The 23,242-nt window shown below is 35.4% G+C and overlaps 2 protein-coding genes across 12 annotated transcripts; both read right to left on the bottom strand.

The window, feature by feature from the left end:
* Nucleotides 1-3,317: 3,317 nt before the first annotated feature.
* Nucleotides 3,318-6,857, bottom strand: LOC18439637 (protein LYK5). The gene has a single exon (XM_006849799.4). It carries the CDS (start codon nt 5,461-5,463, stop codon nt 3,460-3,462), a length of 2,004 nt encoding a protein of 667 aa, XP_006849862.3. The 5' UTR covers nt 5,464-6,857; the 3' UTR covers nt 3,318-3,459.
* Nucleotides 6,858-8,701: 1,844 nt separating this feature from the next.
* Nucleotides 8,702-19,561, bottom strand: LOC18439636 (Calcineurin-like metallo-phosphoesterase superfamily protein). Of its 11 annotated transcripts, none has more exons than XM_088862681.1 (11): nt 18,900-19,561; nt 14,781-14,875; nt 14,422-14,649; nt 14,010-14,131; nt 13,655-13,715; nt 11,865-12,005; nt 10,963-11,070; nt 10,626-10,854; nt 9,853-10,107; nt 8,949-9,135; nt 8,702-8,853 (listed from the first exon to the last, which is right to left on the bottom strand). In XM_088862681.1, the coding sequence occupies exons 3-10, from the start codon at nt 14,599-14,601 to the stop codon at nt 9,053-9,055; spliced, it is 1,179 nt and encodes a 392-aa protein (XP_088718807.1). In that variant the 5' UTR covers nt 14,602-14,649; nt 14,781-14,875; nt 18,900-19,561; the 3' UTR covers nt 8,702-8,853; nt 8,949-9,052. The 11 variants fall into 11 exon arrangements, with proteins under 11 accessions (XP_088718807.1, XP_088718814.1, XP_088718808.1 ...); XM_088862688.1 differs by having other exon boundaries at nt 13,612-13,715; nt 18,900-19,558; XM_088862682.1 differs by having other exon boundaries at nt 14,781-14,906; nt 18,900-19,439.
* Between the last annotated feature and the right edge of the window lie 3,681 nt (nt 19,562-23,242).

Here is a 23,242-nt window from a genome sequence, read left to right as displayed (position 1 = left end):
CGGCTGTTGGGTCGGCGGCGTTGAACGAGTATCCGCGGTATAAAACAAAAGTGAAATGTATTGCTGCTCCTTCAAGAGCATTCTGTCCATTTGCTCTGGAGTAGAGTTACCAATTGTCCAGGCTTGGGCTGGCCTGACCTGGCCAAAGTGTTTTAGCTAAGTGGACCCAAAAATGCGGATTGAGCAATGACCCAGGCCTTGAATAGATTATATCAAGGTTTCAAAAATTGGTGATCTTGTTCTAACCAATGTTCTAGATTGGGAATCGATCAAACCGGGTCCGAATCCCCCTAATATAAGGAAGCGGTAAGCTCTCCTATGGAGCCGGCCAGTTTTAGCTGGTTCTCTGGCAAAACCGTTTCGACATAACCGAAAAGTTTTGCTGAGTTCTATCAAAGAACCGGTCCTTTATTTTATAATTTTGTATTCATAATTCACTAAACCAAACGGCAGATTTTTGGGATATATGTATGGCATATGTTCCCAAGTAAGCGTACTGCCCTATGGAGTAAATGCATGGCATATGCTCCCGTGGGAGCAAAAGAAAGCGTAAAGATGAAAGAATACAGCCCTGCACTACACGTGAAATGTCGAACCCGCGTGCAGACGTAAATATGAGTCAAATGACTCGGTGAAGCCTCCGTTCATAGATTGAGGCAGGAGTAGGGTTATAGCGCAATGCCTTTGAAAATGTGGACTATTCTTATATACACATGACCAATGAGAGGGCGATATGTCTAAAATCTGAATGCACATCAATTTTGAGTGTTCCTCTCTCTCTCTCTCTCTCTCACATTTAGTCTTAAATATATGTCGTCCCTCAACCCCCAGTTGTTTTAAGATTTGTGGGTCTCCACAGGCCATGATGGAGCGACACAAAAACCTTGGAAATGACTTCAATAAACCAATATATGCTCATCTATTTCTTAATTCCCTCTCGTATGATGAACCTTCTCTCTTAGGATGGGAGAGATGTTCTCTCTCTCCCTTTCTTTCTCTAAATAAAGATAAGAGAGATATTCTCTCTCTATATTCTCCCCCCCCCCCAACTCTCTCTCTCTAAATAAATAAAAAATAAAATTTCTAGAAGCCCCTGAAAAACCCATTTCCCCAACAATTTAATCAACCTCCCACGTATGTCCCATAAGCAGCCATGAGAGGTCAATAGTAAAATCGTTGTTGGAAGACACAATTAGCATGGCCCTTTTTCTCTCTCCCATGACTGAGGATACGATAGTATATAGTGATTCTTGAAGACAACGCAAAATATGGACTCCCCCCAAACCAGATCCTCCTTAAAAGCTATACTATATGCATCTCTCTCTCTCCTTATAGTTATTTATTTATTTTTATTTTCTTTGGCATAGCCCGTGCGTGCTTTTTTGGGCCGCCAATAGCCAAGCCAGCCTTAGCCCAAACCGGACTTGACCAAAACGGCCCTAAACCAAGCTCAACCCTAGCCGCCGAGACACAAATAAGAAGAGAGAAGAACGAAAAAAAATAATACAAGAGCAGGGCATGGCCAACAATGTCATGGGCCAAACTTAAGCGAAGGCCTTTCTCAGGCCAACCTAACCTTGGGCCACATTTCACTGCCCAAACGCTAGTTTTTCTGGTCCAGTCAGAGCCATCAGGCCCATTGCCAACTCTAGAGCTTCTAGGGATAACCCTCTTGTGTTGATCTCTGATTTATGCAAATTCTTTAGGTCCAAGACTATACACTCCAGTTTTGATCAAACTGTCTATTCATACACTCTATCCTTTGCTACATTTCATTTCTTTACTAACAATTTTTCCATGCATGCTTTGCAGCCACTTAATGTCCATTACTCTCCAAAACATCATTATTTCACTATCTTTAACTCCTTTTAATTCTTATCGTTTTGGTAATATACCTTCCATCTTTATACTCCTGGAATCTGCTAGGAAATGATCTTTCTCTCTCTATATCTGCTACGAAATGCTCTCTCTCTCTCTCTCTCTCTCTCTCTCTCTCTCTCTCTCTCAATCATGCCATTTCATAACATAAGAGTCAAATTCACTCTCTTTCACCTGGAAAGCTGTAAACTAAATTGTACCAATGGCAGACAGACTGTGGAACAGGTAATAATAGTGTCGAATAGAAAAGAGTATTGAGCATTGGTCCTTTCCATAAGTTTCCATTTTCTTTGAATATTTGTTGGTTACCTTGTAAAAGCAAACCAGAATATGAATATGCCATCATTCATGTCGTAGTTTATAAACAATGCAGTAACTTGATCAGGGTTGAGTTCGATTGTGAAGTTGCTTAATAGAAATTTGTATTCATGCATATGAGCTCTCTCTCTCTCTCTCTCTCTCTCTCTCTCCAAAAAAAAAAACGAACAACTTTCTCTATCTTCAAATGCCCAATGCCCCAATCTATTAAGAAGACAGCAAGGGAAGAAGCGGTTAGTGCGCCTCCAGAAAGCATCTCTCTCTGAAAACATGGAACTTCTCCAAGAGACACCACAAAGGGAAATAAGCTCCCCCTAAATCAGTCAAAATATATTCAACAGTTAAACTATCATAGCACAACCTAAAATGTATTGAAAATGGACTAGAAGTAAATAGAAACCCTTTGAAACATTAGCACTGAGATATCTGCTTTTATATGAATCCATGACAATACATTGTAAAGGGTAGCAATGATAGTCTCAAAAATTCCCTACAGAACTCTGTGTATAGTGATGTATTAAATAATGGGAAAACATTTATATTGAGCCTAGGCTCTAGACAATCAAATTAGAGCCCACCTCAAAAATTTCACTAGAGGAGGCTGTTTTGATGCTCAAATATCCTCAAAATGGTTAAAATTAAGTATATCTATATATGAAAATAGTGCATCTTGTAATTCAAAATAAATTTCAAGCTTTAAATTTTATAATTAAATATGAAAATATATTTTAAAACTATCACAAAGATTTCTAGTATTGAAACCATATTTCTTGACACTATTTGAAGGTGCGTTTTATTTTGATTGTTTAGAGCCTCGGCTCTATACAAACTGCAGCCTTAAAGAATATACAAGACGAGCAGTAACAGTAGGTATTGAGTCTTAGGTATGGAACGCAGCAACTTGAGTTTTAGTTGGAGAGAGAGAGAGAGAGCATGACCAGAAGGCTTGGATCGACTGGAGCCTAATTTTGGCATAGGTCTCCAAAAATCTATGGGTCTGATACCATGATAGAGTCAAATATTCTGTAGAGAACTCTCTATATATTGGTGTATTAAAAAATATATGAGACCAGTATAAACCCAGTCATGACACTCATAGAAAAATAAGAATGACACATATATATCAAGGACACCTACTCTTATTATAAACAAGAGATACATATCAAAGACACCTAATCAAAAGATACACAAGAGATATACTTTCTATACGATATCAAGGAAAACTCCAGAGAAGCCCAAATTTCTCAACATCTAACCAATTCTCTACCTGGCATAGATACCAGAACTAGAGTTTGTAACATCAGATGAATCCCAATCCAAAGAAGAAGAAAGAATCCTAGAGAGAGACAATAAGACATCAGAAATATCAGGTCGAGAACCCAAATCTTGTGAATGGCAGGTCTTAGCCAGCTGAGCCATGGTGAGTGCCAAATCCAAGGGGTAATCCTCTCCCAAACTAGGATCCATCAGGCTCCTAAGGTTCTCTCTGGCATTTTCTCTCTCTAGCAATGGCACCACGACTGTTGACAAAAGCACATCCCTTTCTCTCTCTTCATCCTTCTCCAAAATTACAGCTTCCTGACCAGTGAGAAGCTCAAGCATCACCACCCCAAATGCATAAACATCAAGCTTTGGAGTAATAAGGCCATGTTCAAGATACTCTGGTGCTAGGTATCCTTGAGTACCCGAAACATGCCTGGTTAAAACCAACCCTGAATCTCTCTGGTTTTCTACAGTTCTTGCTAAGCCAAAATTAGCAATCTTCGCCCTGAACTCACCATCCAAAACAACATTACTGCTCTTGATATCTTTATGAACGTAACCAGGACTCGCGTAATTGTGAAGATAATGGAGTCCATTTGCTATATCATGAGCAATCTGCACCCTTTGCTTCCAAGCCAGACCAGAGAACCTCTCCCTCCCATGCTTTCTTTCTCTATGAACCCAATCACTGAGAGAACCATTCTCTGCAAATTCATAAACCAAGTATGTATTCCCTTGATGTACACAAAATCCAGACAATCTTACAATGTTCGAGTGATTTATCGTCTTCAATATACTGATTTCAGATGAAGCGTCCCCACTCATCCTCTTTATAGCAGCCATATCCCCCTTTATAGTGGCCCTATAAACCGATCCCTTAACTCTATAATCTGAGCTAAAATCATTGGTAGCCTTCTGCAAATCCTCAAACTTATACACTGTAACTGAATGGACTGCAGAATAAAGGCCCTCTGAAAAATCAGATTTGGAGTAAGTATCAGATGCCACTTTCTTGACAGGAAGTGAGGTATGATCATTTTTATCCAAATTTTCAGTTTTCTTATCCATTGGGGTTCTTTTTCGTCGAGCCAGGAACCAAACCAGAAGGCCGCAAAGCAAAAGAACAAGAATTCCAGCTCCTATTCCAATCCCAACAAAGACCCACTTCTTAGATCTGGGTTTTGTACCAGGTGGTGGCGAGCTTGACGGAGGAGATGAAGGAGGAGGAGGCGGACTTCTTGTTAGAGCTGCAGTCGGTTCTCTCTCTAAAGGAATTAACAATGGAGTGAAGGGATAGATTACCATATCACCCGATAACTCGTTCGCATAAACAACGCTCCCCTGATCTACCCCGAATCTCTCACTGATTAAAGAAACATAATCACCCCAAGTAACAATATAGGTAACCAAGTAATTGACTCCATTGCTGCTCTGGTTTCTAGATGGGCAAGCACATCTAAGAGGGACTAAGAACCTCAAATTAACACTCAAATTTCTGCTATCATAATATGGATTTTGTTGTATCAGAGCTTCACAGGTTGTTAAGCCCTCATATGTGTTGTTCGCTATGGTAAGATAGGTATCATGCTGTTTGATGATGTAAGAGGTGTTGTGCTGGTAAAATGAACCAGAGCATGAGCAATTTAGAGGAACTATAACCAGTGAATCTGTGAGGATAGTTGATGTGTCAGTTAAACCATTGAACTCTGCAATTTCTTGGGCATCAGAGTTCAGGAGATAGGCGATGGAGATAGGGGAATTGAAGGTGGGTTGGGAGCGAAAGAAGAGGAAGGTTTTGCAGGAGCTGATACCATTGCAAGTGTAGCCAAGGTTGCGGGAGATATTGGTCCTGCAGGAGAATTGGCTGTTGTTGAGGTAGGTTTGCTGGGCTTCAGTGGATTGTAGACAGAGAAAAGAAAGGATGAAGAACCACAAGAAAGAGGACATGTCTGTGAATTGGAGGAGATGGTGATTGGGTTCTGAGTAGTGGTCTTCTTCTATCATTATCAGATACAATCCAATAGATTAAGAAATTAAGAGAGTGAGAGAGAAGTCACTGATAGTGTTCTGTAATTGCAAGGAAGGGACGTAGCCAATGCTAAGTCTTCCCACTATAATAAATTGGTCCTCGCAAGGAAGGGACATAGTCAATGCTAAGTCTTCCCACTACATAATAAATTGGTCCTCGTTTTTTTGAAAAAAGTAACAAGTAACAAAAGAGCGAAATTTGTGGATGATTGAGAACACTATTAAGAAAATCAACTCAGCCAAAGTACCTAACCGATTTCACGTTAAGTTGAGAGAAAGGAATAACTAAAGGAAATAAGGTATATATAGGGAAAAAGCTTTCATACGGTTGAGGCCCTAAACAATCAAATTAGGGGGCACCACAATAATTCACTAGAAGAAGCTGTTTCGATGCTGAAAAACCCTCAAATCTGATCATCTCGACCTTGAGATACATAGGCGTAAAAAAAAATGGACTTTAAATATTAGAAATAATGCATCTTGTAATATATTATCTACACCGTCAATTTTCAAGATTTGCAAGTGTTCATAGATCTAATTGATCTATACTATTTTTGAAGCTTTAAATTTTACAATTAGAGAAGAAAATAAATTTTTAGGTCATCATAAAAATTTTCAGTAATGAAACAATATCTTTCGATACTATTTGAAGGTACATCTTATTTTGATTGTTTAGGCCCTCAACCTTATACAAACCACACCCTGAAGTTTCTATAAGGCCTAAGCTTTATTAATACCAAATAAAGCCTCAACTCAAATCTTATCGGGAAAGCACTTTCGGCAACAAAAATTTCCATGACGGCTCTAAAATCAATTTCCAACACTGACAATAAAATTTGAAACTTAAAAAAGCATACAGATCTTGACAATAAAATTTGAAACTTAAAAACACATACAAATCTTGAATACTTATTTTTAGGGCGAAATGAACGGTGTAGATAATTTTTTAAAATATAAACTATTTAATCCTTTTTTTTTTTACACAATTATAATGTTCAAATTGAGATGATCGATGTAAAGGTTTTCCAATGCTTGAATTACAATTTTCAATGAGTTAGTAAGTGAGGCTTTACTTATTTTGATAGGGCTGCAGCCCTAGCAAAACATTTTCACCTATTCTTGCCACCCGTACTCACCAGCACTAGAGGGGGGTACTCACCAGTACTAAAGTGGGGTACTGGCAAAAGGATATGAGGCGTCAACAAGTGATTGAGGTATCAAATCCTGCCTATTGCAGGTCATTTTGTGAACCCGTGTTCAAACCTCAGTTTAATGGTGCGTGTTGTTTTAATAAAAAAAGAATCCCTCTTAATTGTTTAATTAAATCATAATAGTGCTTATTTTTTTTAATAAAAAAGGAACCCATTGTTCAAACCTCAGTTTAATAGTGCGTATTTTTTTATTAAAAAAAGTAATCCCTCTTAATTGTTAAGTAAACCATAATGGTATTTATTTTTTCAATAAATAAAGGAACTCTTCTTGTTCATACTTCAGTTTAATGGTGTGCATTTTTTAATTAAAAAAAGGAACCCCTCTTAGTTGTTTAATTAAACCATAATGGTGCATATTTTTTTATTAAAAATAAAAAGGAACCGCTCTTTATTGTTTAATTAAACCAGTGACCATAAGAATGGTTTAAACCTTAAGAACGTTTTTTGTTTGATAAAATATGACAGGGCTTATTTTTTCATAAAATAAGAATCTTAGATGTTTAATTAAACCATCATGGTGCTTATTTTTTATTAAAAAAAGAGAAACCCCTCTTAATTGTTTAATTAAACCATTGAACCTTAAGAATGGTTTAAACCTTAAGAACGCTTATCTTTTAATAAAATAAGATGGGGCATATTTTTTCACAAAATAAGAAACGTCTATTTTAAATTAAAAAATAGACGTGAGACTGCTGAGACATACATAAATGACCAATAAGTCAATTAGACCCGTGTTTCTATTAATATCTCTCTCTTGCTTATACAACGGCAAATTAATCTACAAAATGAAAATAGAATTTATTTTTATTTTTTAGATTAATAATATTTTTTATAATTTACAAAAAATAAAATACATATAGTTAAGTTTTAATTACATATAATTACAAAAATGATCCCATATAATTAATTTACAAAAATTAGTACAATTATATTGAATCATTATTATTTATTTATGTTAATAACTTAATATAATTATGTTAAACTTATGTTAGTATAATTATGTGAATATTATTATTACATTAAAAATTATGTAAGTACAATTATGTATGAGATGTTAAAATAGCACAAACCAATGTAGGTTAACGCATTTTTTCAAAAAGTTCGAAAAGCCCAAAAATATAATTAAAGAGATTAATTGTTTCCAAAAATCTCAAAAAATAATTTAGTTTTTTTCTAAAAAATTTAAAAATTAATTGTACAACTCTTGCTTTAAAAAGGTACTAGATAGTTACGAAAGTTAAAAAGAAATATCGTTAATGGTATGGAAAACACAAACCAATGCATGTTTAAAAAAGTAAAACATAAATCATCAATGTTCAACCCATAAACAGGAGAAAGAATTAAAAAGAAAAATAACAAAAGAAAAATTAATAGAAAAAACAAGGGGATGTACTAGGAACTATTTATAAAGTACATTGTATTGTTTTTATTAAATAAGGTATTTCATCCATAAAAGGCCAACAATTTTTTACTGCGAAATGAATGTAATGGACAACATACACTTGGACATTAGACAGTGTTTCCGTATATACATCTTTTCGGTAAAATAATGAAAAGCCATAACGCAACACCCATATTTTTTTTTGAAATACAAAAAATTAGATTTAAAAATCGGGTCACCAATCAGTTTTTAAAAACCTTGCTTTCTAACGTAAAGCCACAACCATTGCTGACCATACTTATAAATGAGTGAAAATGAATGAATAGCTGAAATGTCTTCATATGTTTAATCTTAAGAAGCTACTTCAGAAAATTGCTTTTTGGGTATGAAAAGAAAACGCACTGTTATTTTTAGAGCTTTCCTCAAGAGAGAATCTTTTATGAGGTCTAAAGTTCTCTCTCTTCTTTTTTTTTCTTTTCCTTTGGTGGGAGGGAGGGTGAATGGGCCTGAAGTTCTTGTTATTTTCTCATATACCTGTACTTTGTACTTCGTGACCAAAGTGCTGAGAGAGAGAGAGAGAGAGAGAGAGAGAGAGAGAGAGAGAGAGAGAGAGAGGCAAATGTGAGTGAGTAAATTCCATTTACCTGTTAAACTTGCAATTCTTCTGAAATCTGGGCTCAGCATTTGATATTTGATACAACATATAGAGAAGCAAAATTTACTCTTTAGAGAAAGACCTTCTGCTTTGAAGCTTTCAAATTTCTGAACAAATTTCTGAACAATACAACCAAAGCAAGTCTGAGAAAGTACCAAATCAACAGAAGCGTTAAAGTTTTAAACATTAAATTCAGGTCATTGAAGGTGCTTACTTCTTACTGTGTTGGTGAAATAGAGCGAGAAGGTGTTCCCATCACAGATGAATAATCCATGGACCTTGTTTGTCCATGACATTATCCGATAACAATTGGCTTCGTCAGTCAAGCTTGAATTTGTGAATGCAAAAGTTGGCAACAGATAAAGCAGCAACAGTCATGAGAACCATTGCCAGAACCAAAACTGCAGATAAGGTAAGAGAAAGAAGCATCAAAAGTTAGCCAGAGTGATTGATGATGAAAGAGCAAATTACAAGACCTTAGTGTTAAATGCCTCAAGCATGTGAAGCCATATGCAAGAGAGAGAGAGAGAGAAATTGGGACACGAGTCTTTTTAAGAACATTGTAATCATTTCCTCACACTCCAGGCCTATATCCCAGAGCACATAGATCTGGGAAGTGCCATAATTTGAGTAAACATCAGGTGAAGTTTCAAGAATCAAAGCAATAAGAGCATGGAATAGAATGCCCAAAAGTCATACAACGCAGAAACTCACTCTCATTAGAGAAATGGCCTATATTCTAGAGAGAGAGAGGGGACCAATGGAGCTGATCGACAGAAAGAAAAAGTGCCATTTATTCAAATGAAAATTAGGTGAAGTTTCAAGAACAGAAGCAATAAGAGAATGGAGCAGAATGCCTGGAAGAACAGAAGCAATAAGAGAATGGAGCAGAAGCACTCTCACTTTAGAAATGCCTTTAATCCTAGAGGGGGAGAGAACCACCATCGGTGATCAAGAGGACAGTACCATTGATTTGAATTGACACAAGGTAAGTTTCAAGAACAGAAGCCGCAGGAGAATGAAAAAGAATGCCAAAGAGTCATACAAAGCAGAAACACTCCCATTTTAGAAATGAGCTTAATTCTAGAAAGAGAAATGCCAGCAGGCAAATCGCTTACCAGTCAAAGTACCAAAGAAGAAAATAGCTAAACGGTGCCTAATGATCCATGGGAGATCCACTTCGAGCAAACAGTGCTTTTGCCCTCTAATGGCAACTGATGGTGTACCACTATCGTGCATGTTTCCTGCTTGCAACTCTGATAATGATACATTTACGCTGGTGACAGGCTCTCCATTCATATCCCTAACTGAAAACTTTATGGACACTGGGTTGGCATCCCAGTCCATCTCAATCGTCCCGAAATTTGGTTTTCCTGCATAATTACAATCTCATGATTGTCTACAAAAACTTAATGAAACGAAAAACAAAAAAAAGGTTTTCAAAAATATACTAGTCATAATTAAAAAAATAAAGTTGAGTATCTTCTCACATTTTTAACCATATAAACTAATGAAACGATAGAAATGGAGGATACAGTCGGCTAGAGGCGCCACTGTCCAATGAAGTGGGTGGTGATCAGGAGAGGGAACCACCATTGGAGTTCCACTTGCTCCATTGCCATCCAGTGTTATATTGGACATTTGATCTCTATGTTACTGAAATTTTCCATGGTCTAAAATTGATTATGGTACATTTTTGCATAATTTAAGAGATTACAATTAGAGCAAGGATGCACGAGAAATGCCAAACATGCAGAAAATTAGATCAGCCCTCCATTAGTAACATCAACAGCCATGACCACATTGTCATTCTCAGTCATAGAGGTTTATATGCAACAATATTAACAATGTAAATGAACATTTAACTGTTTCTTTTAAAGTAATTTATTACCATATACACATGATCTATATCGGCATTCTTTATTGAAAACTCTCATGGTACTTGGGCTCAACCAAGCTGCAACTCTGATCAGAAAAGCAAGTGGAGATGGAACTGCTTTCTCTACTGCTTGAGTGAGACCACTTGAGGTTATGTCATAAAGTGGATATCTATTTCCACAGTCATAGCGTGTGATCTCTCCAAAATGGACATCCCCACTGATGAAGAAGACCCCATTTCTCTATATAGGCAAAAAAAGCAAATATAAATTATTATAAAACTTTACATTAAGCCTTATTTGAAGCAGGATCTCAATAAGGGAAAAAGTAAGAGAATGTGCACAACTCACATTGCTATTCACAATCAGTTTAAACAGCCGGTCCCTCTCTTTTGGAAAATGTGCCCAAGATTCCACATGAAATAAAGGCTCTGTAGTAGCAGAAAAATTTGATATAACCTGTAGAGAGAGAAAGAGAGAGAGAGAGAGAGAGAGAGAGAGAGGATGAATTTGAAAAAACATAAAGCTCTATATGGAATCAGATGTAAACTGGAGGAAAAATAACATAATTTTCTATTAAAGATCTCAGTGCTGTTAGTAGATGAATAGAACAACAATGTGAGGACCTAAAAAGTATGTCCTTGAGGCATATTTCTTTTTTCATTTCTATTTTGATAATGATGTCCGTGAGGCATATTTCTGTGTAGTTTAAGACCAAATAAAAAGCAATCTTCAAGATGATCTTAGACGGTAGCCACAGTTCTGAAAAAATCAAAAGCTCAGATCTCAGTCTCAGCTTGTCAAATCAAAGTTGTATGAACTGTAACAGGAAAGCTACTTATCTTAAAACAAAAAACGAAAAAAACAGTCGCTCGCTCTGAAGTAATTGTCACAATACACCAAATAGACCTAGCTTCCAAGAATAGTCTATGGAAAATCAGAGACAAAATTGTCCCTTATTTTCCAAAAATTAAAATTATGTCACGTGTGGATTTAAGTCACTATAAATAAGTCAATGGCATAAGAAAGAAACCATACTGCATCAGAGAAGCCATATGAGATAATTGCCTCTCCTTTTTTTCATGAATAGCATATGTGAAAATTGTATCTATTCCAATAAGGAGAAATAAATTGCCCAGATATATGTTTCAATCTATTCCAATAGGGAGAACTAAATTGTCCAGATATATATTTCACGAAATAGTGAATAGCCATCCAAAATAAAAAAACCCCAACAAAACTGGAAATAATACCTGAATGGAAGACACAATGATGGTAATCTGAGATGCCACACGATGCATCTCTTTCTCTAACCATGCCCATTGAGAAGTTCCCAACATTTCTCCATCACTAAACAACGGATCTCTATGATATCGTGTGTCCAGTAGAAGCACCTGAACAAAAGCAGTGTTAGCATCTTACTTTGATACCATGCAAATTCACGTAGTAATCACAGATTCACAAATCTGTCAGTTGTTTTTTTTTAAAAAAATAAAAATAAAAAATAAAAAAAAAAGAAATTAGAAATGTTACGGTTTAAACTAATACATTCATAAGCACAAAATCTGAAAGCAGTCTCTTATATAACATATCATGAAGAAAATTGCCAAACTCAAGGTAGAAGCCCTTGGTGCCAAAAATGTTTAGAAACATTGCAATGAAGAATTTTACGAGACAAGTTTTATTCCCAAATCATCTTTAGATTATTAATTGTTGTAACTTATTTTTCCCAGCAGTTGTTTGTTCCTAGAAATTTTATTTGTTATAACATAAAATTTGGATAGTTAGTAGATAACTAGTTAATGGCGTGAGTGTTGCACAATGCTCTTGTTGAGAAACAGTCTAACAATTTCTTCAAATATTTAATTTAAATGTAAATAAACTCATTTTTATGCTACTGAATATTATTCTATAATTAGCGAATTTCCTATCTGGTCTTCTCTAAACTTTTTTTTCTTAACTTTTCTTTGAATAAGTTAAATACTATCATAGCAATTCCTACTTTCTAAAAATAATCAGCAATTAACACAGAATCATTCCTAATTTTTCTTTTTCAAGTTTACCGTTTTTATCTCTTTTATTTCTTTTCCAATTCTTAAATTAGAATTCAAAATAGAAAAATAAATGTGATATTTAAGGATATGGATGTGATTTGTTTTTTTTGGCAATTTTATCATTAGATTTAGATAACAATTCAAATATCAAGTATGGATATTTGAGGGATGAGAGCTCAGTGAGCTAGAAAGAGGGAGAAATTTTAGGAAATTTTGAGGGAAAAATAAGAGCAGTGTGAAATTTAAAATAAGAGCAATGTGAAAATTTTAAAATTTAGAGTGCCTACTGCTGACCTACCCAAAACATATGTATAACATTACGATGTTGATAATTACAACACGTTGTCCCTGGTTCAAGTCCCCACCACTGACCTACCCATAAAAAGAATACAAGTTAAAATTTTAAGACATGAGAAGGCAAATTGAAACTGTCATATTATATTATATGTATCCAAAAATTTATTATAATTATTCGAAAGGATAATTAATTTCGAACTTCAAGAATGAATATTCAGTTCTCCCTACATTTCCCTTTTTCATGTTTTGTCGACTATAAATCCAAATTGGCAATGAATTTTCATTGTTTGGCTGGTCAAAGTTAATTGCAGTGAATATAGTAAATTGTTTCCAACGGCAATGCTTGCTATTATTTCTTTTCGATTCCACAATCTAAGGTAAAAGAATAATGAAATTATCTATTTCTTTCTCTCGATAGGTTGCGGAATTATAGAAAACCAAAATAATCACTTAATGCATTTGTTCGCAACTTGATGGTTATATTTCTCTACTATCTGTTAGCTTTGAAAATATATTGAAAATGAATCAAAGAACCATCCAATATATGACTCTACCAATTCAGTGGTAATTGACGAAAAATTAAGTCAACCAATTTAGTGGTATTGACGAAAAATTAAGTAAGAAAGTCATAAAAGGTCTGCTTTCGCACCTTTAAATTAAGTAAGAAAGTCATAAAAGGTCTGCTTTCGCACCTTTACTTGTTTACCAGGTGGGCCAAACATATAAGAAGTATACACACCAGCTTGCAAACGCCTATAGAAAGAAACCAAAAAAAATGGGTAAAGCAGAACAAGCATCCAGGAGAACAAGAAACAAAAATTATTCCTGTCACAAGAATGCACGCTTATGGCCATTCTAAAAATGAAATATATATATATATATATATATGTATATATATATATATATAACAAACTCATGGTAAACATCATGACTAGTACAAGTTCATTTAAAACAAAACAGATTAAATATAAACTTCCTTAAAATCACTAAAAGGTCCAGCAGTTAAGAAGAATAATTTTACACTTCCCCAACTATAAAATATCATACCTGGGACTATCTTTGGCTTCATCTAAGAAATCTAACATAAGCTTTTGATTAGTATCCTTCCTAGAAAATTCTTTCCCCGCATCATTCAATCCATAATCATGGTCATCCCATGTGCCAATGACCTATGACACAAATTATTATTAGAATGAAGCTTGTAACACTTTAAACCTAAGTTTCTCCCCACACCTCGTACTTAAAAGAGTAAAAATACAATCACTAATCAAAAAGTTCAGAAAACAAAACCAAATTATTTTCTGTGCACCAGAAAACTATGATAGTCTAAGTTCAACACAGAAATTGCAGATATGTATACATTCTAGTTTATGCTTGGAACCGATGAGTTGCTATTTAAAAAGAGAAAATTTGAGGAAACGCGGTGCCAACTGGTAAAGGTGAACCCATTCGAAATTACCCGAGTTCTCTCTCGAAGAAGTGAATATCCTGGATTAGTCTTGGCCTTGTTATACCTGGACACCAACTCTTGCTCTGAGGCTGGATAGAACCTTGGCACATTTTTCCATGGTCCAACTGTCCTCTCCTTTCCTATAAGCTTGAATGGCCGCTTATTGTCCCCATAAATATTATCACCCATCCAAATAAAAAGCTGTGGTTTGAAGTTTATTATGCCATCCCAAATTGGCTGTACATGCAAAACAATAACAGAATAATCAATCAGATACCTTACAAAATAAAAAATCTCCTCCATAGTGTTGTCAGATAATCTACAAAGGTACTCCCCTCTAAACACTAATCCATTCTTAATAACATTACCTCATCAGAAGAATTGAGAAAAAGCAGAACACTTTGAGAAAGAGCAGAACACCTTGATGCTAGTCAACTAGTGCATCATTTCTGCCTCCGAGGGGCTGTAATTTCATGGTTGAGCACGTGAAAAGTCTTGAAACAACAAAGTAAGGTTCAAAAAAGATCAATGGTGACTGCTCACAGTGTTATGCAAAACAATAACATGTTCCTTCATATAAATAGCAAGCGTTATACCATTTACAGTGGTCACTATAATGAAGCACAACAATAACCTCTTATGGTCATCATAATTGTGTAACCCCTTCCTTAGTTATAAAAAGTGGCATCATAATGCTTTATGTTGCTGCAACAAAGCGGATGAGCCCTTGGCACACTGCATATGAGAATGATGTGCCTACATAGATGGCACATCACCTGCACGTGTACCATGTTGTATGAGCATGATGTGCCCACACATCCGGGAGCATACTCATGGGCGGAATAATGCCCAAGAAAATCCGCCCAAGAGCATTCCATGCCTAAACCCCCCACGCCCCACCCAAACAAAAAAAGAATCTTGTTTTTCAAGAAAAAGAACCTAATATTCAAGCAAAAAAAGAGGGGGTGGGGACCCCCCTTAAAAGTTGCTTGGAACCAGCTTTTTATGATTGTAAGGGGATTGCAGTGAAAATTTCAAGAACCAATTTTTTTCGCGATTTGGAAGGTTTTGTGGATTCTTTGGGCACAGGTAGGAGTTGATTTACGTGGCATGTTTTGAGGAGTTTTCAGGTTAGGATAATCTTGTATGACATGAAATTTTGGTCTTTTGATGGTATGTACTCGTGAAGTGCTTTAGACAATTGGACTCTTAAGTAATCGGCAATTTGGGTTTTGGCTATATGCTACAGTCTACTCAGTAATGCTCGATAATTAGCGGAAATATACTAAGTTGCCATATGCTACTTTATTTTTTTAAGTGCATGGTTAGAACTTGGTAAAATACATATTTTTTTGTGTTTTATTTAATGGGATTGATTGATTTATTTTGTTAACAGCAGTTGAGAATAGAGACAAAAAATATCGCTGTGGCTCTTTTTCAGGCTATCAGTGACTTAGACAACAGATATATTAGAGACAAATACTAAATTAAAATGCCAAAGCTATCACATAGGACCATGTTATATTCTCTATAGTTTTTTGTAATTTATCGAATGCATTGGAAGTGATGCATCCACGTTGAGGTGCATAGCACATCAAACCACTATAGCACATTGATTCCGCAACCCGCATTAGATAAGACGCCTTTTCTTCTGAACCTTTGTACTAATGAGAGCATCCCGGATAACACAACCTCCCATGATTTTCTTGAGAACTATAACCTTCAGGTTAAGATTATCTCATTAATCAAGTGTACTCCATGAGTCCATGTAACTTTAGGCAACACTATACTAGTGATACTACTAAGTACAAACCATCATGGAAGTGATGTGCCCACATGGAGGTACATATCACATTGAACCGCGTAAGTGCATTGATTCCGCAACCCCCATTGGATAGACGCTTTGTGGTCTAAACCTTTGTACTACCAAGATTATATCAGATAACCAACTCCCCCCCCCTCTCCCCCCCACGACCACACACACACACACCAAAAAAAACAAAGATATGACTGGATTTTTATGAGATCTATAATCCTCAAGTCAAGATTATCTCATTAATCAAGTGTACTCCATGAGCCCATGTAACTTTTGGGCATAATTATACTAGTTATGCTATAAAGTACAAACCAATTATCTTCTCAAGTCCAGAACCAAACACATGGGGACTCGGCCAGTTCCCAATATTTTAACATTTCCTTGTTTGAACTCGGCAGTCTTGGCCAAGTCTATCAGACCTAGCACAGGCTCAGGACACTAGCAAGTGCCGATCAGAGTCCTTGTTTAGTAACACTGTTTCCAGTGCATGGAAATCAATAAGAGATACATAACTATAACATGAAAACATCAAGTATCCCAAAATTTTATCAAGAAAGATTTTAATCCAAATTCCCGATAAAGTAAAAGATGGGCTTCTCATTTCTCAGGATACTGTAGTAAATGAAGAGACACTTTTCTGCTAACATTTGCTAGTAAGCTGTGCAAATTGACAACTGAGAAACTGAGACAAAAGACAACTCCTTATTTACATAATCAAGGGACATATAAACCTAACATTACACTACAATAAACTATAAACATGTGCATTCCAGACAAACAGCTAATCAGAAAGCATAAACCACATATCATGCTAATCCTAAAATGAGTTGAATAAAAAGAACCAACACAAAGTAAATAAATAAAAAGGGGTTCTGTAAGGCACCAAAAGGAAAAATATTGCGAAATAATAATAAAATAGAATGCAAACCTCTGATACCAATAGAAATTTGAATCTAAAATACCATAGAAATAGTTGAAAAAAAAAAAGGTTTTGTAAAGCACTACAAGGATAAATTTTGGGTTTGGTGATAGCTAAATCACTATACCCATAGTTTCAAGAGTATTATGGTAAAAAGAAAAAAGAACTTTCTTGAAAAGCAAGAAAGAGAAATCTATATATGTAAATCAAAGAAGACATAATACCCATCATTTTCACCCCTTTGGAGGTTATGGGAAGGGATCTCCAAGTTGGAGATAGGTCTCCAAGAGAGAGAGATACGGCCTCTGAGAAAGAGGCCGTATTCCCATGGGTTTTGGGTTGGTAAGGTTTTCACTTCTAGAGAGAGAAAATCTCTCGGTTGCTCAAAGTTATATTTCCAGTAACGGTATTGCAGTGGGAAAAAAGATATTGATCGACGATGTTGCTCGATCAAGAGAACGAGTTTAGACAGGAAGATCGGTGATGGTTTTTTATCGATATTTAGAGAGAGATATATCTCTTGTAATCCAAAACTGTAATATTCGTTGTGATAGTGGATTTCGACTTGCCGAGGCCGTATATGTAGCTCTATGGGGTGAACTACGTAAATCTTGTGCTAGTGTGGTGTGATTATTCTTATTGTTATTTCTAGAACTCGATTATAGTTGTATTCATCTACTTCGCATTTAACCAATAAAGTACATGATCTTGGGTGGGATCCCGATATTTGGGATTCCCGGTTCCGCAACCAAGGGGTTACCTAGAACCCTACAATTGGTATCAGAGGACAAACTGTGTATGGGGCTAAGGCTTATAGAAGAAAAAGATAAATTGGGAAATTAAATGGGTACATGGTTTGAGGTGGAGAATATGGAGGCAAAGTGCTTGTGAAAAATCTACAATGGAGGCAAGTGAGAAGAAATTAAGAAATCTATTCAATAAAGATGGCAAAGCAATTATGATGATTTTGCTATCAAAGTGGAGATTATTGGGTTTGGTGATAGTTAAATCACTATCCCCATATTTTAAGGGTACTATGGTAAAAATAAAAAGAATTTTATTGGGAAGCAAGAAAGTGAAATCTATATATGTAAATCAAAGAAGACATAATACCCATCCCTTTGAAGGTCACCCCTTTGGGGGTGATGGGAAGGGATGGGTCTCCAAGAGAGAGATATGGCCCCTGAGAGAGAAGGGTTGTATTCCAATGGGTTTTGGGTTGGTCAAGCTTTCACTTTTAGAGAGAGAAAATCTATCGATTGCTCTCGGATGTATCTTTCTGGTAGCGATATTGCGGTGGAAAAAAAGATATTGATCGACGGTGCTACTCGATTGGGAAAGTGGGTTTAGAAGGGAAGATCGGTGATAGTTGTTTTACAGAAGTTTAGATAGAGGTCGTGGATGCAGCCCTATAGGGTGAACCACGTAAATCTTGTATTATTGTAGTGTGATTATATTTATTGCTTTATTTCTAGCACTTCATCTACTTCACAGTTAGCCATGTACACGATCTTGGGTGGGATCCCGATATTTGGGATTCCCGGTTCCACAACCTAAGGTTACCTAGAACCCTACAATAAATACTGTAAAATAACAATAAATAGAATCCAAGCATCTAATAATAATAAAAATTTGAATCTAAAATATCAGAGAAATAGTGACTCCTCTTCTTTGAGACCTTTTACTTATGAGTAGAAAACTTAGAGAATTACAGTTAACGATCAAACAAAAATAACGAAACTAAGAGGTTACCTGAGGAGCACTCTGATTAGCACAGGATCCAAACGCAATTCTCGAAATCGCAGTCTCCTCATCTCCTCCGATTGCGAAACCAGGAAAAACATAGACTCCAAAGAGAAGCGAAACAAAGAGGAGTTGAAGGCATGAGAAATGAAGCCATAGAGCCATTAGGGATGAATAAATTAGGTCACAAAAATGAGGAATTGGAATTGGGCCATTAAAAGTTTCTAGGAAAATCAGAATGATCAAAGAGATAGAAAGAGGGAGACGCAGTGCTCCACTTCAGTGGAAGAGAGAGACACATATGTAAATGCATCCTACAACGAAAGATAGATTTAGAGAGAGAGAAAGTAGTCAATAAATGAGAGAGACACATGCATCAGGGAAAATGTGAGAGAGTAGTTAATACTTAATAGAATGAGCGAGAAAGAGATAAATTGCTCGAGTGTAGAGAGATAATGGTTTTAGAGAGAGAGAGAGAGACTTCTGCTGCGAACTGTTTGCTTCCTTGCCACACCTCCGGGAAACTGCTGTGTAAATGACCACAGTGGCGCGGGATCTCAGCCGCTTCCGAATAGTGCGGGAAAATAAAGTTGTTGCGGAAATATTACCATCGGAAATATTTTCTGCTCAAGCGGGATCACACTGTGTATATTACTTAGGGGAAATTGTATAAAATTCTCAAAATGGATTTTGAGGCAATTTATATCCAACCTAATTTTTTCTATTAATTTTTTTTCAAAAATCATGTTTTCTAATAGATACCAACCACTCAACTCAAAAAATAAATAAATAAATAAATTAAAATACCCCTCCCTTACCTCACTCGTTGACCATGGCGGTCCGGCATTTGGAAGAGGCGGTTCGGTGCTTAAGTTATTGATCTGGAACGGTCCATCACTACACTATGGCGGTCCGGCACTTCATCATGGCGGTTCGAAGTTTGGAAAAGGCGGTTCGGCATTTGTTTTTGGATTAGTGAGCGATGCGGCATTTGTGAGATACGGTTCGGCATTTTCTTTTATTGGGATCCGAAAATGATTTGTTATGTATGGGAAGGGTATTTTCATCAAAAAAAAAATGAACTTTTTTTATTGGGGCTATTTGCTATAAAACTTGATTATTTTAAAAAAAATAAGCTAAGAAAAATTAGGATAGGTAAAGTGCCTAAAAAGTCTATTTTTTAGGGTTTTATGCAATTTTTCCTATTGGGTCAGCCAATCAGATACGATTTCTTTTTAGGTGATCAGGAGTGTGTAATTGACTAAATTCAAAATTCAAAAATAAATTTAACGAACTTTATGACACAAACCAAGCCATCCAATTTCATATATGATGGCTAAGAGTCATTTTCACCTTCTTATAACAAAATTAAATAATCTCAGTATTAAACCCCTTACTATTAAAAGGTGGGATTTTAGTGCGTCAGTTGATGCACCTGTTCAAATGCAACCTCATTCAAAAATCCATGTTAGAGATGGATTTTATATCTACAGTTGATAATCTCAAAAAAATAAGTTTTGAACCTTAAATTAAATCGTCTTGAGTTTTGTTCTCAGACCGTTCCTCACTGTTCATTTTAATTCTTTCAAGGTAATTAGATCTTCACTATACTATACTTTGAGCTAAAAAATCATGAATCTGAAGCCTTTTCATATACAAAGAGTGACTTAAGATATATTTAAGATCATATGTCTATCTCTAAGATGGATTTTCTGGAAGGGCTCCCGATTCGAATAAGAGCTCATTTAGACGTTTCCCGAATTCAAAATAGCGCTAACGTGATTAAATGAAGTAATGAACCATAAAGTGGTCAGAATGAGATAGTTATAAATTCAAGCACCTCTAGGGGTATTTTCGTGAAAATACTTCGAAGTTCTTAACCCGAGATCTGAATCCTGATCCAGGGGCCAAATTTTCAATATGCCCATGCCCATTTCGGTTTTCGAACCTCGAAGAAGGAATTTCCATGTAAAAGCACATATTTTGAGTCTGGAGCCAAAACAAACAAGGTAATTTTATCACTTGGCTTTGGTTAATTAAATTGGGCGAACGATATAAATACTTCATCTTGTTTTGAATTTTATACCCAGAATAATGATCCTATGGGACCTTCTCTCACCTACATGTGTAGGACGCCAAAGGATCACAATTAAAATTGGTACGAATCTCTATAAAAGCATCACATAGGTGTGGGATTTGACTTTTCTATAGATCCGTGCCAAATTTAATGGTAATCCTTTCAGGTCATATACACATAAGTGGGGAAAGGTCCTATACGATCATTTCTCATAAGATATTTCAAATGAAAAAACATGTTTTGATCTTGAAACCCAATTAAAGAATTATTATTTAGGTCATTTGGCTTAAGCCAAGTAAGTGGAGAAAATTCACCAAAGTACATTTCAAATGGAAAAACATGTTTTGATCTTGAAACCCAATTAAATAGTCATTATTTAGATCATTTGGCTTAAGCAAAGTAAGTGGAGAAAATTCACCGAAGTACCTCCTATTTTGGGTCTTTTTAACAAAATAGTTGAGGATGAAGCTATCACCTTATTTATAAATTAAATCGATGGAAAAAGTTTACATAAGAATAAGCCAACCCTAAAAATCTAATAGAAAAGAGTGTTCCTAAGTTAGAAAACATTATAATTGATGACCTCGACCTTGAAATGTATATATATATATATAAACTCCAAGTTCTAAAAATAGTGCATCTTATAGTAGGTTATATGGACTGTCTATTTTCATAATTCTCAATTATTTTTTTCAAGTGCTTTTAGATAAGCCTGATCTTCACATTTCCAGATATTAAATTTCATAATTAGAATTAAATATCATTGTTTAAGCCTATCTTAAGGTTTCCGACCCCAAAATCACTTAGCTTTTCAGGTGGTCTGACAACTGTATTGCAAATTTGATCCATGTTATACAAACATAAAGTGGCTATTCTCATCAGTTAATAGTGTGGGTCACCATTTGTCTACTTTTGCGGAGGAGTTGCTCTTCTTTGCCGTTAGATACTAGGACAAATGGTAGATGCCCGGCCTTTGTAAAATACACTAATGTGTGCCTCAGTTGCTTATTTGAAGATTTTGGTTTGTAAAACGCTGGGGCCCTAAACAAGTAAAGTAAGGCGTATTTTCAAATAATATTGAAACATATTGTTTTAGTATAAAACATATTTGCAGTGGCTTAAAATTTTATTTTCATTTTTAATTATAAAATTTAAAGATTAAAAAATAATGTAGATCAAGCAAATCTATGAATACTTAAAAAACTTAAAATTGACGGTCCAAATAATACATATCTTAAACTAAGATGATTGAATTGAGGGCTTTCAGCATTGAAATAACCTCCTGTAGTGAATTTTTGAGGTGCAGCTTATTTTGATTGTTTGGGACCTCGCCCTTGTATGAACTTTTCCCTTATGTAAATTATTCCTGCCACTACTGAACTATTAAATTGCTTATTTATATGCTCCATCAAGTCAATGCTTTTGGATTCTTCCATTTCCAGAAAGAAAATCAATGGTTCAACCAAAGCAAGTCAGAAATTAAAAAGTGCATTTATTCGAGCTTAAATTATTTAATAAGATGCATATATGTTTGCACAGTCCATGAACTTGTTATTTACGGATGTCTGCATGTCTGTATATTAATGAAACAAGGAAATTCTAGCTTGGATCTTGGCTTTACTTTTTAAAATAGCAACCAAATGTAGCTAAGAATGTTAGTTAATTATCAATTTGGTAAAAAAATAAAAAATAAAAAATTTTAAGTTCTAAAAATATTGCAATGCGTACGATCGTTTATTTTTTAATATCTATAAATCCATTCGATTTGTATTATTTTTTGAGTTTCAAATTCCATTATAACGAGTAAAAATAAATATTCTAGACATGATAAAATTGTAACATATTTTATCGGGTGGGGCTTTACTTTTGTTGTAAAGCCACGGCCTCATCGTAACAGCACACATAAAATATATATACTGATGTGTAAATGTATTTCATTTGTAAAGAGAAAACAAATGGCTGAACCACGTAGTAGAGATTTGCATTCAAGAAAGGTTTCCAAAGCATTATGTACAAAGGCTTTTACTGTAAAAGGAAATTCAGAAGCCAAAAAGAGTGTGCCCATAATAAACACAACCATAGGCATTGAACCTTCTCATGAAAGCCTTTTCATCTTGTCCAAAAGAAAACCCAAAATAGCTTCTCTCATCAACACAACCAGGGCCATTAGAGAGAGAGGAAAACAAGTTGAGGGCTTAAAATATGTGGGTGGAGACAGAGAGATATCAAAGTGAAGAGGTTGAAGTTTGAACACACACAAGAGAGACAGAGTGGT

Source organism: Amborella trichopoda, chromosome 3 (genome assembly GCF_054954075.1).
Source record: "Amborella trichopoda isolate Santa Cruz 75 chromosome 3, AtrichopodaSantaCruz75HAP2 v2.0, whole genome shotgun sequence".
Classification (NCBI taxonomy): domain Eukaryota; kingdom Viridiplantae; phylum Streptophyta; class Magnoliopsida; order Amborellales; family Amborellaceae; genus Amborella; species Amborella trichopoda.
The sequence above is the reverse complement of the archived record's forward strand: the minus strand, read 5'-3'. Positions and strand labels throughout refer to the sequence as shown.

Coding starts and splice junctions, on each gene's coding strand:
- LOC18439637 (XM_006849799.4), bottom strand. CDS start 5,463: ATGATAGAAGAAGACCACTACTCAGAACCCAATCACCATCTCCTCCAA.
- LOC18439636 (XM_006849798.4), bottom strand. CDS start 19,055: ATGGCTCTATGGCTTCATTTCTCATGCCTTCAACTCCTCTTTGTTTCG. Junction 14,650..18,899: donor CTAATCAGAGTGCTCCTCAG/GTAACCTCTTAG, acceptor TTGCATGTACAG/CCAATTTGGGATGGCATAAT. Junction 13,716..14,009: donor GAAGCCAAAGATAGTCCCAG/GTATGATATTTT, acceptor TTCTTTCTATAG/GCGTTTGCAAGCTGGTGTGT.